This window comes from Onychostruthus taczanowskii, unplaced genomic scaffold, assembly GCF_017590055.1.
Source record: "Onychostruthus taczanowskii isolate IOZ18803 unplaced genomic scaffold, ASM1759005v1 scaffold20, whole genome shotgun sequence".
NCBI lineage: Eukaryota > Metazoa > Chordata > Aves > Passeriformes > Passeridae > Onychostruthus > Onychostruthus taczanowskii.
Genome location: NW_024499240.1, coordinates 12,590,063 through 12,608,588, shown reverse-complemented (window position 1 = coordinate 12,608,588; position 18,526 = coordinate 12,590,063). Strand labels below are relative to the sequence as shown.

Sequence of the window (18,526 nt, the reverse complement as noted above, 5' to 3'; positions counted from 1 at the left end):
TGCTTCTCTCTGCTGACTTTTTATTCCTTATTTTGTACTTCCTGTTTTCTTTTAATATGAGACTTCATGACAACCCGTAAAACTTATCAAGATGCAACTTCCCTCAGCATTCCAGGAGTAGTGGAGAGTCCACCTGCTCATCTTTTTGAGCAGCCCTCACTTTCCAAGGAAGTCCTGGAAGCCTGTTGCTACAATAACACAGTAGCAAGAAAACTGGGACCTCATAGTTCCTTCAAACTGAATATCCATTTATCTTCTTTGATTCCAACTGGGGCCAGTATTTGGCACAACTTTACTCACTACAGGATTCCAGAGCTTGAGCACTCCTGCCATAGCAAGATACAGATTCCTCATGAATCAAGGAAATAAAAAACAACCTCCAATGTATTAAATGTTGCTTGTAACAACAATAATTTTTAAAACAGGCATACACAAAGCAAAAGCTGGGTTGCTACTGAGCAAGAAAACCTTATGGATTTAAGAGGATGTGTGTTAAATTCTGAAGTCTGCTACAACTTCAAAAGATAGTGATTTTCAGTCTAAATCCTACTTAGAAACCGAGAATTTTTGAGAAGAGGATTTCTTCCTTCCCTGTAAGTACAGAAAGACTGAAAATTTACCTCTACTTCTCAAAGTAAGCACAGGCTCAGTATCTGTACTAAAAAGCTCCCTCTTCAAATTTCATCATGCTTGTCACTCTCAAGTGACAATCCTCATTACCAGTCCTGAAGAAAAAACGACAGGTCCATTCTAGGCAGAGCTTAAAGCTGAATCCAAAATGATAAACCTGCATTTCAGATTTGACAATTTCACGTTTCATGCAAGACTGCCCGATTCACCCAAAGAGAGCAAACAGCATTTCTGCCTTGCACGCAGCCTCGGTGGGACCCTCTGTGCTTTCACAGCTGTGCTATCTGCACTCCCACACATCTCCTCTGCAGACAGAAAGCTGCTTTAACAAAACTTGATGGACAAGACTGTTCCAGAAGTGCTACTGACACTTTTAAAAGTTCAGCCAGTACAAATCCAGAAAAAGCCAGGAAAAAGGATGTTTGCCTTCACAGAATACACCACGTCCCTCACACACACTTTTCTTCTGGTAATCCTTAAGAATACACTGGGAAAGAAAAAGAACATGCGCACAAAGCTGCTCCTCAGCAAGAAAACTGGCCATGTTTTCACATGCATATTGATGAAAGCGAGGAAGATAAAAGTATGCTACAAGTGAACGAACTCATATACATATCTAACAACATTCTTTAAAGTACAAAATCCTAGAAAATCTGAGCATGAATTTAGCTATGTAGAATTTTTCAGTTAGGTTCAATTCCTTGCATTTAAAAAATGAAAGACTGAAAGTTTCTGTGCAGGAGTATCCCATGAATTAATGTCTCATAAAATACAGTCTTTTCTACAAAGCATTTGTTCATTTATGACTTCCTTCCTTTTTTTAAAAAATAAAATAACCAGAAGTTCCCAAAAAATATTCATATGCACTTAAAAAAAATTTAAATCAGTCCTTCAGAATAAGATGATTCTATGTTTTTCCCCTTGGGCTTTTCTCATTTTAAAAAGGTAACATTTATTTTCATAACTACTTAGCAGGCTAAACACTTCACTGAAGTTGTACTGTACTGGGAAAAGCTCCATCTACTATTCCCTAGTGAAAGCCAATCAATCACCTGCAAAGCACTAACAGCAGAGGCAGTGACTCTGATCGCTGACAGTCTTGTTACCAACTGCACCAGTCCATGCTGGGTGAATGTGTGCAGTGGGTTCTGCTCAGACTTTTATAAAGAAACTTTTATTAAGAACTTTTGTGGGATTCCTCATGAGCCCCTGCAGTTCTAACTGAGCAATAAAGCCACACACAGAAGCACAGAACTGCCTTCTCATTACAGAAAACTAATGAGAACATGCTACTTGAGAAAATTAATGAATGAAGAGGCAAGACATCTTCCAGCGTTCCATTTTCAATTCCTTTTATAATGGCTGTAACTCTGCAAAACTTATTTTCAGCTGAAAATGTACCTGGATTGCTTCAGACCCTTGCCAAACCTCTTTGTGTAAATGCCTGACTCATAATGATGCTCATTTTAGAATATTCACCTTCTCTTCACAGAATCAACAACCACTTTTTCCTCTCAAAACACTGATTCAGATTGCACGACAGTTAATTGTACAAGCAACACTAAAAAAAAAGAAGCCATAGGACTGTGCTTTTGTGTTTTAAAATAAGAGCACAATATTTGCCTTTTTCTGCTCCTAGCTCCTTGAAAAATGGTGCTTTACTAGAAGACATGGGGGAATACTGGAGGTACAGCAGCAAGCTGGCAGAGCCCCAGTGCTGCCTTGTGTTAGTGACCACACACAATTCCCAGTGCCTTCAGGAGCCTGTGCCCGAGGGGAGACTTAAATGAAATAATTTTCATTTTAAACAAAGACTAGGATGAAGAACCTCAAGCAAATACAATGAATTTTAATAACATGTTTGAGAATAGAGCTTTTATTCTCAAAAATCTTCACCAACTAGCATGCCTCTCCTGAGAAAATAAGAAGTGTGCTCAACTTACAAAGGAGTAAGTGGAAACTGGAGGTACTTCTTAACTATTATCATAAAGGATGGAAAATCCTGGATTATACCTGTAGAATTTAACTTACCATAACTGTGGCTATAAAAGTTATGCAAATTAAAAGGTTTTGTTAACACTTGAAAGAGTTGATAAAAAAATTTACATCAAAGACAGACAGGCATGCCTATCAGACTGAGTATGTCCTTACCTCTGTTGTTAAAAAATGTACAATTTCATCATTCAGAATGATGAAACCACCATCAAAATTCACACCACCATTCACGGATTTCAAGTGGCAATGGAGACAAAAGCTTCTGGACCTTCCACCATTTAACAAGACAGCATTCACATACTCTGGTATTACCTGGTTGTATAATGGGGGGTTTAGGCCCAAGAAGGCATAAATTTGGGTGTTCCTTACAGGTTTCTTACTCTGTACTAACTTAATATTTTTTTGTATTTTAGGGACTCAACAGACTGAATGCATAAATATTTTTAATCATGAAAATAATATAAAAATCACTTTCAGACTAGAGGTAGAACCAACAAGAATTTTACAGAGATGCTGCATTTTAGCTTATTCAACATCAATCTTGAAGCACTGTGAACCATAAAAAAAACAACAAGAAAGACTGTTATACCTTTATGCAGATGAAGCTCTCGATGTATTTAAATTAGAATGTTTCAGCTCATTTAGCAGTCTGTGCATTTTACAGCACAGATCACACTTCAGCTGCTAATGCTGTTGGGAAGATCCATTACTGTTTATTATGGAGACACTTCATTTAGGTGGCTTGAAAGTTAGTGCACATCCACAGTTTTTCAAGGAGAGACTGCAGCTTATGCAGCAATAGAGCTTTTATTGCCAAGTATGCACTGGAACAGCACAAGTTAATAATGCCGACTTTGTGGAACTACGGTAATGTCAGAAAAAAATCAGACTTAAAAAAAAGAGAACTAGAAATAGCATCTACATAGAATTTAACATTAAGTGATGCAGAGATGGAACATCTTGGGAAAAGGTGACACAGCAAGTATTTCTCAAAAATCCTACTGAGGCCAGTTTCATTGCACTACATTTAGTCCCAGTCAGATGTAACTTCAGTGGTCAGAACTGTCTCCATCAGTTTCTGCTATAGCTGCTTCTGGCAGTTTGAATTGACCATTCTCTCTACACAAGTCATTAGATCCAGAGAAGCAGCACAATTTTGGAACAAATGAACCCACCAGTCCCACTTGGTGAGCACTGGTTGAATTTAGTGCACGTGAAGAGATTCCTGAGAAGGCGACTAACCCCATGTGCTGCCCCAGGTACTGGCTGTGCTCCCTTCCTAGCTGGGACACAAAGGCTGTCCTGTGAACAGTTCAAAACCACACCTGCAGCAGGGACATTTGCATCCTTGACTAAACACAACACAGATGAAAATCTCAGCCCAGATAGGTTACTGGTGCTCTCAGCACCAACTGACCTACTGATCCACCCCTTTGGAATCACGTTATTTGCTAATGCACACACAACCCACAGGCCTTTGCATGGCAGCCTAGAGCTCTTTCCAGCTCCTCCTATGAAACAGCCTGAACAGCACAAAGAAAACCACACAGAAGAATCTCTGGAGAGGATTTCCTTCTACAAGAATTCCTCGTAAACAGAAATTTTCACTCCTTCAGAACTGATGATATTTCAGTTCTACAAAATCAAAGACTTATACAAATGATAATTTGTTTGCTTTTAACAAACAATAAGAGGTTACTTGTCTAAGATAAGGTATAAGCATTGGACTATAAGCACATCAAGGTACATGATGAGTATGAAATTTTCCAGTCTGTAAGCCAGCCACCAGCCAAGCTGGAAACAGGAAACTATGCATATTTATTGTTTAGGAATAACACATTTCATCTTCTAGCACATCATTGTGGAACCAGATCTACATTAATTAGAATCATGCTTTTACATAGCTCACTGCACAAAGAACAGCAAAGAGGAACCCAAGGCAACTCTCTGCAGTTGTACCTCAACTTCATCTGTAGATTAGTTCTGTAGCATGCCAGAACACATATCAGAAAAGAAAATATGAAGTGGCAAAATAGCAAGAAACAGGCAGAAATATTACAACACAATTCTGACTTACCTATGTGATAAAGTCCTATCCAGTCAGTCGGATCTACTTCTTCCTTAATATCCCAGAAAATGATGAGGTTCTGAGACTGTCCCAAGGTGTATTCGTACATGCTGGCTGTCAAACTAGACCTGCTATCCGAGGTCACTAAATCAGTGTCACTGTTGGCACGCTGCAAGTTCATGTTCTCAGGCATGGTGCCCTGAGAGGCCAAGCTCTGCAGGTTCTCGGGGCTCAGGGTGTACCGGAGCTGCGGGTTGCGACGGCGCACGAAGAGCAGGTGCTCTCGGGCTGAGCTGGCCATCTCTTCTCCTCTTCTGTCAACTCACGTAAAAAAGTTGTTGTTCAGAGATCTATCACAACGAAGGAAAAAGAGACAGTTTTAAGTGAGACAGGAGGTGACTCAGTTATTAAATGGACAAGTATCAGTGCAAAAATGTTCCCACAAAAGCCTGAAACAGACCGAGTACAATTTTTTTCTTCATTGCTCTACCACTGCAAAGAACTGAGTGTCTGTACATTAAAAAAACCCACGATTCACTTACAACAAAATTCGGAGTTAGCCATACACCATGAAATAACATTTATAAGCCAGAAAACAGCAGAAAGCAAATCATCCAGGACAATCTATGAAGCAAGAACAGCCTCAGAAACAAAGCTAATGTAAGTGTGGACTTAAGAGTGAAGTAGCCTTAAGAGCAAAGACATCATGAACTCGCCTTGTACCACAAAAATCCCAGCAGTAGGTGATGTTTATGGTAGTTTCAACAATACTCTCTATGCACTGTTTGATCAGCATGAGTTAAGTGTCTAAGATTGGATGTAAGGTTGGACATATTTCAGCAGAAATATCGTATTCCAGATTTATGTTCCTATAAAATCATCTTGTAAGGATTTCACCTTATAAGGTACAAAGCATAGCTTCTGAGGTACTCTTACCATACAAAAACATGTCAAACCATTGACTGAGGTACTTTAGAATACAGATATATATCCAATTAGTCCACTCATCTGTGCAGTCAAATTTTTGTTGTTCTTCTCCATCCAATACAAAACAGAGGCCTTAGAAATTCAAGGCAATTTCTTCAGCAAAGGAGCTGTCATTGACTGTTTTCCTCCAGCCCTGAGCAGACACTTCACTGAAGTGTCTTCCCTGAAAGGGCCATGCCAATATCATCACACAATACATTCAGAATCAGAACTTGTGTTTTGTTATCTATTACTGTCTACATTACTACATCTAAATTACTGTCATTTGAAAAGAAGCCCTCACATTACTCACAACTTGTGATAAATCATAACTCATCTTCAATTTTCTTTTCAGTAATATTTCAATGCATGAACTCTTCAAGCATACAAAAAAATTTTCCGCTGTTTTTCAGCTTATCTTAAATGGAAGATGTTTTGAAACACTAAGAACTAACAAAGGGGAAAAATAAAGTTCAGCTTATCCAGTTGTGTGCAGTATATCATACACTGTATATGATTCAGCATCAAATAATGCAGAAAAGGAAGGAAACAAAAATTCAGTTAAATAAATCAACATATACAGAAGTGACATAGAGACACCCACGTTGTCTCTACTTCACAAAGTACATGACACAGTCTTTCCTGACATGAGGAATATTTTGGCTGCATACACATTTTATATCTGGTACTGGACGTCAGCAGGGTTGACTGCCTCCTCTCTGCCATGTTCCTGCACACTCCGCCCCTGACATAAGGGTCAGTGAGAAAAGGGAAACTTCAGTACAAAAAAAGGGACTTTTTAAATGAGAATCAGGGAAGTTAGTATCTCATTTCTTGATGCAAAGTATTATTCACTAGACCTGAAAATCACAGAGTGCTTTGAGACAAGAAACAGCCACCACCTTCCCTACACACAGGGATCAGCTTATTCACTAGACCTGAAAATCACAGAGTGCTTTGAGACAAGAAAGGCTGGCAAGAAACAGCCTGTGATGTGACAGCACACACTACATTTAAGTGTTAAATGTCACCCTGACAGAGTTCTGCCCCTGGGTCAGGAGGTCCCGATTTGCTCCTGGGGCTGCCCACGACAGCAAGCAGCTCGTGCTCCTGCCTGGGAACCACAGCCCTCAGCACCAGATCAGGCAGTATTAACTAACAGGCTGACAGAGAGCTATTAAGTTTGTCTTCTGCCCCACAGCCATAGATTTATGTCTTTTTGAACTACTGTATGCACTGGTTTTATGGCAGTAAAATCACTGCAAAATAAGTGTCGTGCAGGCAGACTATAGGTTAAAGACCAAGTTTTAATAGGAGGGATGAAGAAATTTCCTTCAGCTGCAGAGTCTTACACTGTACCTAGGGCAGAACTGACATTTGTTGGAACATATTGAAAATTTATATGTGGCAGATGGACAAACTCATCTATGATTAAGGACACATGAGAATTAACTTGTACTAGCCAGGACTATGCCACAGGTTGAGCGACAAAAATAGCCTGAGAAAAACATTAACTCCTTTGCAACAGTCCATTTCCTAAGTCCCAATGGCTATCACTCTGGTGAAACACATCAGCTTCCGAAAGTAAAGGAAACCACAATTTTAAACACTGGGTAACTCGTTTGATCCCATTCATAATTCCAAGTGTGATCCAAACAAACCACATAAAGCCACCGAAATCAATTTGCAACCAACAAGTTAAACTCACATGTAAATGAGCTACTATTGCAGGTAAAAAAAAAAAAAAAAACAAAAAAAAAACCAAAAATCAACCCCTCCAACAATTCAGGACTCATAAGTTTTTACAGCATCTTCTAAATCATTAAAAGCGGTTGTAAAGGGGCCCTCAAAGGGGCCCTCATGTCAGATAGTACTCTGCTATGTAGTATCTCACAGTGAGATTAATTAAGAATATTTGTAAAGACAGAAATACAACACTCATATGTAAAAGGGGAAAATATCTACTATTGCAGGTAAAAAAAAAAAAAAAAAACAAAAAAAAACAAAAATCAACCCCTCCAACAATTCAGGACTCATAAGTTTTTACAGCATCTTCTAAATCATTAAAAGCGGTTGTAAAGGGGCCCTCAAAGGGGCCCTCATGTCAGATAGTACTCTGCTATGTAGTATCTCACAGTGAGATTAATTAAGAATATTTGTAAAGACAGAAATACAACACTCAAAGGGGAAAATAGGATTGCCATAAAACCCAACCCATAAGAAGCTATAGAAGGGCAAAAAGAGCCACTACTTCACTAATTTCCACCTGAGAAAAGAGGAAAACCTTACAAAGCATCTTCCTGCCTACAAAAGAAATTAGTTCATTGGGTTAACAATTCCTGATGTCTGTCACTAATAACTAACATTAACATTAACACATAATCCTACCACAGACTGAAAATAAGAATTATCCTCCCACCTTCAGTTCCTGCCAAGCACCACTGAAACAGCATTTGCACCCAGACTGTGCTCTAAAGACAATGCCCAGGATTAGCTGTGTGCACCTGCCCTGCCATGAAGGTTCAGTTCATCAGGCTGAACACGATCAGAGCAGTGATGTCAGTGAGTATCACACCAAGCTAGCCAGGCATCTTGTTTCATGAAGGCAAACAGAAATGTTCAGTTTGAATTAGAAGCATGGGAAAACACAGGCATTCAGGAAACCAGCAGATACCATCTTTAGCAAACTATTTCAGCTGAAAAGGGAAACCTGTATCAAAGCTACTAATCCATATCACAGCGTTTTCTTCAGTACTTGACAAGAAGCTTAGAGAGAACTAGAACTGATTTCCTCTTAATCTCTAAGTGGTCCAAGCTCAGGATTATTTCTATCTAAATATACTCCCCAATTACTAATCATAGAGGGACTAGAGCTGGGAAATAGTTCCACTTAATACACAACACATAGATAGGAAAAATCCTCTTGCCCGACCTTCTTCACTAAAGGAGATTGAAAAGAAATGTCAGGCCATTTCACACAGTCAAATACTCAACAGTTTAAATAAATCCATGAATGGAAGTCCAAGAATTCCAGCACAGGAATAACAAAAAAAAAAAAATCCCACCCCACCATGCAAAACAAACCTGAGTTCACATGCTGCCCTGTTTATCTTATTCCTACCAGTGACTCATTTCTTGTTTACGCGGCGCTCTTTGATGTGGCTGACGGGTGCTGCTCCCAGCCTCTTCGCACAGCACTCAGAGTGCAGCAGCTCCGCAGGGCTGGCCCCGGCCCCGAGCGCTGACCCGGGCCCAGCGGGCCCGGCCGGCGCTCCGCGGGGCTCAGGGCGCTGCTGGGTCGCGCCCATTAACCCGCGGCACCCTGCGGTCACCGCGCCGGGCGGGGGGCCGGCCCTGGGCGCTGCACGCCGGGGCTCCCTGCCCTGGGCAGCGCTCCGCACACGGCGGCCCTGCTGCTGTGTGACACGCGGGCAGGAGACACCGGCCTGCCCGACTGACACCCAAATGGCCCCCGCTCACGGGATCACTGAATCACTCCGGCTGAAAAAGACCTTTACCAACATCCAGCCCAACCACTAACATAACACCGGTTCACCACTGTCAACGTCTGACAGATCCTCTGCTGAAGAAATTTTCCCAATGCAAACCTCCCCAGGGGCAGCTTGAGGCCGTTTCCTCTGGTCCTGTTACCTGGGAGAACAGACTGACAGCCAGCTACTTCCAGGAAGTTGTGGAGAGCCTTAAGGTTCCCCTGAGCCTCTTTTACTCCAGGCTAAACACCCCCAGCTCCCTCAGCCGCTCCTCACAGGACCTTCACCAGCTCCCTTGCTCTCCTTTGGACACATCCAGATCGTGCTTGGTATGTATCTCTCAAATGTCTCTCCCATGCTGAGATAAGCAATCCCCATAATTATACAGGCTGAAGAACACATTAAGAATACAAAGAACAGAAAACATGCTGGTTTTCCAATTACACACTGCGTGACACTGCTTTGTTCAGTACAAAGATTTATAGATGCTACAGTATAAGGTTCAAACTGACCATCTGTCTGAGCTAAAAGTGGCTGAGAAAATGCTTCTTGAATAAATTTAGAATTTGGAGATCCTTCTCTGCACAGAACTCAAAATTAGCATATTTTCTGGGATAAGGTAGGACTCCTCCAGTCCCTGTACTGGCTTCAAGGCTGCTAGAAACTCTGGCAAAAGCAGAATAGTCAGAATTCACTGTCTGCTGCAAAAGCTGCCTGTGCAGCTGGGTGATGGTTAACCATGACTCACTCATATGCTTCACCACTCTGCACTTACCCTGCTTCAGCACTGAAGAGCTTTTCTCTCCTCTAGAGCTGCTGTGCACCTCTGCCAGCAGGACAGATGGGCCCTTCCCAGTAAAACTCACCAGCTACTTACTCAGCATGATCATCAGGAGCTGATTTGGCCTGAAACAAAGGGATTAACTGGATAGCTCTTTTAACTCAATAGCTTCCTTTCAGGCCTGTATTCTGCTATTTCAGATAGCAGATTTGGCCTATGAAAAATTAAAAAAAAAAATAAAGTAACACAACAAAATAATAAAATCAGATAAAGCTGGCATGAGGCATCCTTTTCTCTGCAGACAAAAATGAGAGAAAAGCTTCATCCTTCTGCCCAGATGTCATTTTCTTGTCATTCCTGCTGGAGTATTTCCAAGAATTTCTACTCATCAAGTTTTCTGCATTCCACATAATGGAATTTGTCTTAGAAGGTATTTCACTGATTAGCAGGATTTTTCTCCATTAGCGAACATTCTGTCAGATCCAAGTTAAGCTAACACATTTGGATGCTTCCTATTCTATCACCAAGATAAAGAAGAATATAAAAGCTGTCACAGTATTCAAGAGCCAAGAAAAATCACTTCTTTAGGATCTCTATTTTTCTCCACTGATTAACAAAGAGAGGGTAATAAAGCCTTTTCACTTACATGATCATGACTATATCCTAAGTCTTTGAGATTATTTAGTTCATTAATTAATAAACTTGTATCATATAGTAGAAATTTAATTTTATTCCAGTAGGTCATGAAATTCAGTATTTAAAAAATACAACTACCATCATATTACATAATTGCACGGTTCTGAGCATCAACAGCAGGCAGAAAGGAATGAGATCCTTTAGCTAAAATATAGTCCTAACTGTTCAGTATTGCTACCTAGAATGCCTGAGTGCTCATTAGGTCTGCATGTTTTAAATAATTATTTATGCGGGTAGATGAGACAAACAAGTCCAGGGCAAGAAGTGATCATTCCAAACCTAGAGACATAAAATCTGATATAATCTGATAAAAATCAAAAGAGAGATGTCATAAACTGGAAAAATCAAATCATTACACTTCTGACACCATTTTTCTTTTTAATTACAAGGATACTCAGGATATATCAGAAATATTAAAAGGGAAAGAAGAAGTCTCTCTTTTTTCACTCCATTTCTTGTACTTTACACATTCGACAGTAAATTTGTATTCACTGTTTTTCCCTCAACAGCTAGTTCTGGATATTACTTTTATTTGGGGAGGTCTTGAAAGATATTAAAAATTACTGGAAGCAACCATCAGAGCTGACATAGGACTTAGTTACAGCTGAAATACTTAAATGTTCTTTCATATCTCTCTTTTTAAATGGAATAAAATTAAAAGTTGCTTTAATTCAGCTTTAAATTAATTGGATAGTAACTGTCAAGAAATAGAACTTGTTCTTTCCAGAAGCACAGAGACAAGTTAAATTCAAAAAAATTATTTTTCTGCTGACCTGCTTATTTCCTCCTTCAACAAAGCCCCCCAAACTTTCATAGTAGGACAATTACTGGATACCCTTAGAAGCGGCTTAGCCTGAAGCAATGATGATGAAAGAACTTAATAATATTTCCCAGGTTCCAGAAACAAACCCATATGTGCACAATCTTTCAACCAGATTTCCTTTTTAATCAAAAAAATTGCCAAGAAGGTCAGCTTAAGCATCTTGAAAGACACAGCAGTTTGTAGATCTTCTCCCAAGAGAGATGTTTTGACTTTTCCATTCAAAGTATCCCCACAGGAGTGCCAGACTGAATGACATGCCTGACACTGTGCTGGCTGTGCCAGGGAGCTGGCCTCCTTAGGGGCAGGGGCAGAGGTCCTCCAAAAAATCGCTCAGAGGACCAAAACCACTCTCTCCCTATCTGTGGAGAAACTGCAGTTACTCCAGCCTGAGCAAAAGAGGACAGAATTTTGTTGGGATGTCCTTTTGCCTTGCTACTCTGCTTTGAGCCATGCGGGGAGTGAACGGTGCTGAAAAACTCTGCCTTCAGTCTGCTAACTCATCCTCTGAACTCACTGCTGGGAAACCACAACTAGAAACTTCTGGAAACTGGATTCATGTTTTAAAGTAAAGCTAAAAATTACTGCACTGCAATTTGACAAGGCTGTTGCTGTTCAGGAGAGGGAGGAAAAAAGGAAAGAACGTGTGCATGCATCTCCAGTCTGCTTTGGACTCAAACCTGGTGACTCAGCTCAGATGTTAAACATCAGCTCAGATTACAAAACCACCATATAATTTAGACTGGCTGAAAATCTACCCTAAGGGAAAAACATATAGTTCAGCATAAACATACACTTTAAGAAAACAGTCCATTCATTATTTGGCCAGAGAATGGCTCAATTCATTCAGTATGTAAGAGAGTATCTATTTTTAATAGATTTCTGTACAGTTCATTTGTAAAGTGAGTCCTACCTTGTATCTACCCAGAAACAAATGTCACTCTCATATGACCTTAGCTGCTTGAGTAGGGCTTCCACTGTCTACCCAACAACAGCAACTTCCTTACAGCAGGCAGGAGTTCCTGCTCAAGCCTGATGTCATGGCCAGAAGTCTGAAGGGTTGTGCATATTTCTGACAGGTCCACACACCCTGCCCAGCAGCCCACCAGGCACTGGACTTGCAGTATAACTTACTGCATTAATTACCAGGCAAAAGCTTCAGCATGGAGCAAACTGGTGTACAGCACAAAAAGGTCAAAAGAGTGAAAGTCATAAATATGTGCCCAGAGACCAGTGCACACATCCATACACGCATGCATAGCCCAGCACCCTACACTTAGCCCAGTTTTGGAGGGTATTTACTGATGTACTTTGTTGTCAAGGATGTCCCCCAATACTGTCCCCACAACTCAGGTGGAGTAAGAAGCCCTAAAACATTTCAAGTTAACTGTGGAGTTGAACACTGAGTGCCTGGATAACCTATCTGTAATTGCAAGGAAGGGGTTCCAGAGGGTTCATCTAATCCCTTCTGCTGCAGATCATAGGGCAATTTCATAGCCAACAGACCATGTTCCATATGTATTATATGCCCTCCTTAACCTCCTCCTGGTGTGGCAACTACTGTAACCAAGTTTGTTTATTTCAGTAATCTTACCTGCAGCACCACTCCTCAGAGTGGAGTTCACAGCTGAGGCAGAGACTTGAGGTACAGCCACGCAGCCCTTAAAACTCTGCGTATTGTGAACTGTGGCCTTGGGTAATTCACAATGCAATGGTACTCTACAGAAACTTTAAAACCAGAATCCCCACTGCCAGGCTTTGCTCTTGAGTGCCCATGACACAGCTATAGCTGCTGCTAGTTGCCATTGATTGGTTGCATTCGAGAATTTCCTTTCAAGTACCAGTGCAGCTGCTCTCAGTTTAGACTTCTGATGCCAGGTCACATAATCCACCTAAAATACAGCCCCCTTCAAATATCCATACTAGAAAGACAGACTATATTCTCTATGAGAAGCTACTTTGTCACAGGATAGGAAAATTAGAATTCAATTATTCTGGGACTAAACTATAATATATGCTCATACTTACATATGTGAAAGCTTGCAGGAACCTATAAATAACAAAACAAAACAAAAAAAAAAGGGTAACCCATTCAACTCTCTTGAAATCCCTCCTGTCTTTAGGACTTCCAGAACATCAGCAGAAACAGCCCACAGTAATCCAATTATAAGTTTTCTCCTAAGGCTTTTTCACAAGAGACAGTAAAGACCAAAACACAGAACTTCTGCAGAAAATAAAAACTTAGCATTTGCCTGTTCAGGAAAGGAAATAAACATGGAACCAGAAGAAACAGTACAATGCCAAAAATCTTGACAGAAAAGAAAAGATGTATTCCTTTGAAAAAAGAAAGGAAATCTGCCAGGCCAAAAAAGCCACAATTCAAAAAGCCATTTATAAAATAATGCACTTGACAGAAGAAGTAGTACAATTATTTACTGCTTACTATGAGAGTAGTTCTGCAGTTTCATTCCAAGTCTCTGCAACCAGTACCCAAGTAGAAACTATTCAATGAGTGTCACATCCCCGAATGACATTTTGTATTTTAGACATCTGTATTTTAGAGATACTTAACAGAGCCTGATTTAAGTATTTACTTGGCAGTTATTAGAACGTGGTGTATTTATATTTAGATATGCAACAAGCATTTCTGTACATTCAATTTAATTCAAGTTTTAACTGGAAATCCATTCTATGCTGATGGAAGTCCTTGGAACATACAATGAATATGAATGAACATTCATTGTTCCACCCAGGCAAGCCCAAATCCAATACAGTCATTCCCATTTTCAAATCTGTTTGAGCTCAATTTTCTGCCACATAAAATTGATTTCACCCACTGAAATGGTAACAAACCACCACAGATCAGGTACATCTCTCACATAGAGATTCTGGCGTTACCAGGGAACACAGGAATGCTGTTTCCCTCAAAGCAGCACACGCTTCAATTCATGATGCTATTTATTCAGTTTTGTCACAAAGGGGTATTATCAACTTGAAAAAAGGCATTTCTTTGTGCAAAACATGCATCAACTGACTGCAAATTCAAGAATTCTGTAACTGAAACGTGTTGGTAGACTAAAAGTAGCATAAAAAAGAGTGCCCATCAGTCCATAGCAAAGCAATTTCCCTGATTCTCTATTTTTTCAAGTTCCAGCCTGGTAAAACCGATCATAATGTGGGTGTGGAAGATGTTTAAAAAAGACTCAATTGGTCTCCTTAAAGAACAAAGGAAAATTAAAAACAAAACCAACCCAAAGCTTTGTGTACCTAAGTCATATAAATAAACTGTAGATACAATCAGTAGATGAGGAAAACAGGAAACAATTATTTTTAAGAAATGACAAATTTTGCTGGAGTGAATTTAAATGCTGTCTGTATAAATGTGAATTTCCATCCTTCTGCCCCTTTTACCCTTTTGGTATTTCAATTTAGATCATTTTGCCAGTTATAATCTTGCCCCCACAAAGCCTGCATTTCCATAAGGATCTGAGGAGACTCTTTGGCTGAATTAAAACATGAGAACATTTCTGCTTGTCTATAGTTTAATGAAGCTTTTTGAATGAATCTCTACTAAGCAAACATCTACCAAAGGCATCCCTGACACTAAGAGGAGAAGAATTGATGGTCATACCAGCTCAAAAGCAATGGCTTTTGCCTGCTTACTGTCCCAAGTATGTTTTCTCCTTAAGGAGGAGGTGCCATTACCAAAAACATGTCCATATTATGTTTCTCATATACAGCTTTTCGAGTTCAACTTAAGGTGTCCAGTGTATTAAGTTAGAAATATTGCAGAGAATCAAATGGCTATGAATGCAGTCTTTGCAGAAACTACAGACAGAAAGCCCTGAAGACTCCTCCTCCACAAAACACCTGCTCAACCTTCTTTAAATCAGTTCCTTATAATCCACAGAAAAAGAGCCCACAATAAGAAAAAAATCCCAAGTTGTTTGTCTGTATTAAACAAATATGCTGATCTTTAACCTAAAGAAATCCAGGCAGAAAGTCAGCAGGGTTGTATATGAAAGTGTTGATGATACCATCCTCTCTGCTTACAGAATAAATCACTTTTAATACTCAAAACACTTCAGCTCTAAACCAAAACAGTTCTGTTGCTTAACAGCAACAGTTTTGTCATTTACAAACCACAGAATAGCACAACATTCTGAAGTCTAATAACTTGTTTTAAAGAATGGAGCTTGGAGTTTTATGTCCTACTTCACATTTTCCTCCAAAATATGTTTTAGGTCAGAAATTCATGCTTGAAACACTGTGTCAGAACTCTTATGCACCAGCTGCTTTACTATTTTTTTTAAACACTAAAATAATTTTAAGGAAACATTTTAGCTGGATAATTCAAAAAACAGAGCACTTCATCATTTCAGTAAAAAGAAGTCAGTTTGGTAAGTAGTTACTGTGCCCTGGATAAAATCTTTTCCACACTGTGTGAGACAGATTGCTTAATTTATACCAGCAGGTTATTAACAGAGGATGCCTGCATTTGTTGAGGTGCAGCAAGACATCAGCAGGACACTTTGACATATTCTACGCTATACAAATTCCCTCTGTCCTCAAAGCTAAGAGCTCCAAGGAAACGCTGGCTATGCCAGGGAACAGCCTCAGAGCCAGAGACACAATAAATCTCAACTAGAAAGGAAGAGAGATGGAATGAAAAAACTTCCCCTACTTAACAGCTTGTTGATTTCCAGTTTGCAATCCATAACCACACTCAAGAGAGGAGAAAACCAGTTAAGAGTCCTAAGGAGCACCACTTTGACAACAAAGATACTCCTGGGGTAACTGGAACAGGCCTTCGTCACTTGCAATTGCATCCCAGGGCACACTTGGCTGTGTCTGGTCTGTGCTCTTGAGATGAGGAAATGGTTCATGCTAGAGCACAGACCATTAAAGAGTCAGAGATACCAAAGCTATCACCAGCCGTGCCTCTCTCCTTGTGAGTACACCTTACAATTCATTATTTAGTACAATGAGCACATGCTGTCATTTTGTCTCTTTGTAGGATTACCGCTGCATTTGCTGCTTTCCTCAGTTTCTGCAGTAAATGAAGCAGAAATCTTTCAGAAGCTAAATGAACAATTAATGAAAAGACAACAATACCAAGTGGGCTATATAAAGATGAGGCTTATTATGAATTAATACTTTTACTATTAAATATGCATGAGTTTTTAATAAGTAGAGCTAAAAATAGAGCCGTGTATCACAGGATTTCTCCAGGCTGTACAATTTTCATTCATCTTCATCCTGTGAAGAAATGGACCATTGCTGAAAGGATTCTCACTGCACATTTTTACATTGCTATCACTGGCCCTAATCCATCAATCCACAAAAATCCCCAGCCTCTGGGATCTTGGCATAAAAGATTCTGAACAGCTCCACCCTCTGCCATAAGGCTTGCAGGAATGTACAGCAAAGTCTGCTCGTCCATCTCCCAACAGGCACAGGTCTCTCGCAGCCCAGTCCCCATCTGCAATTTGTGTGCTTAGAAAGAATCCATTAGCAAGAAGAATCCTGCACTGGATAACAAACAGCAGCCAGCAGCAGATGTAGCCACGAGTCTTACCAAAAAACCCTGAAGTAACTACTTAAATCTTTATCTTTTCATCTTAATATTTCATTTTCAGAATAAATGTGTTTTCCTCATTAGTCTGGCCCCAAACCAAGAAAGGAAATCTAAAATTGAGCCAAATGCATCAAATTTTTGGATTGGATTTTAACATTCATTTTTAACATCAAGTCATGTTACAGATGAACAAAGGATGTTAATAAAGACTGCACTAGTTCTGGAGGAGGGTGTACACGCTCAGGAACACACCACAATTCTATATACATCCACCCCAGGGCGTAGGTGCTCCAGCCCCAGGAAACGGAAGAAGATTGAAATCAGTGTTTATAAATACAGCCAAGAAATCCCAGCACACATACCACCAAATATATAAACAGAACTTCAGACAATCTCATCTAGAGGCCTAAATTTCCTACACTTATTTATGCTGGGGAATTTATTTTTATTTTTACATGTTGTGTTGTGCCTTCATGTTTTTAAAGTGACCTTGGTGTATTTAAACCAAAGGACTTGCTTTGATTGAGCTGAGTTGCCAATTGCCATATGACAAAAGGAAACAAAGAAATCATAGCACACTGTATCCTAGTACCATCTTAAATTACTCTGAAATCTGTATTTTAAAATTAATTCTGTTTGATTTTGAATGTAATCTATTTCTCAATGTGCAACTATAAAATGTAATTTAATCCACATCAGATATATTCCTAATTTAAAAGCAAAACCAAACCACATTACAGCAGAGGTAACTTTCAGCATTTTATGGATGAAGTTTTAAATCACATACCTATTACCATTTTAATCTTTTTTCAGGGGGAACAGTAAAACATGTGCAATAACATGATAGTGATTTTCAGTCAAATACCCTTGGCTTGCTCTTTTTGAAGACAATTTAGGATTGAGCTTTGCATAGACATACAGCTACTTAAAACTGATAATTCAGAGTAAAATTCACATGATTTATTGGAAAGCCAGAATATTATATTTCTTTCCCCCTTCTCCACACTCAGCCTAGTAAACATTCAAGATTTATCTTTGTTTTTCTCATGATGCATTATACTCACAATAATCAGAAATTCCCATTTTTTCAGATTTTTTAGAAACAATCAGCCTTTTACCACTGAACCAAAAAGAAATCTACATCTTTTGTGATTTTTGGTGTCTTTACTATTCACAAATGCATTTTGGGCTTCAAACACACTGTCCTTCCTCCCCTACCATCCAGGATCCAGTTGCTCAATATTGCTTTTTGGACTTAATGTACATAAAAAAAGACTGAAAATAGCTACATACAACATGATCAAAACCCAACAACATAAACAAAATAAAGTATGAGAAAATGGGAGGGCGAAAAGTAAAAAAAAAATCCCATACTGGTTGGTTGTTTTTTTCCTTATTAATAGAAATGTCCCTGCATTGTCCTGCATTTGGAAGTTGACTTCACAGGGTCACCTTCCCAAAAAACAAGATGCAATGCAGTTTTCTGGTTAGATAATGTCAC

The 18,526-nt window shown here is 39.5% G+C and overlaps 1 protein-coding gene across 2 annotated transcripts in view; it reads right to left on the bottom strand.

The window, feature by feature from the left end:
• The window catches only part of HECW2 (HECT, C2 and WW domain containing E3 ubiquitin protein ligase 2), a 147,053-nt gene that overhangs the window by 100,157 nt on the left and 28,370 nt on the right, over positions 1–18,526 (bottom strand). The window contains exons 1-2 of one of the 2 annotated variants that reach the window (XM_041403228.1): positions 8,744–8,767; positions 4,703–5,043 (exon numbers count right to left, since the gene is read on the bottom strand). In XM_041403228.1, coding sequence (XP_041259162.1) covers positions 4,703–4,994 — 292 coding nt within the window. In that variant the 5' untranslated portion in view covers positions 4,995–5,043; positions 8,744–8,767. Of the gene's footprint in view, positions 1–4,702; positions 5,044–8,743; positions 8,768–18,526 lie in introns of those variants that run through there. The other variant, XM_041403229.1, reaches the window with a different exon arrangement.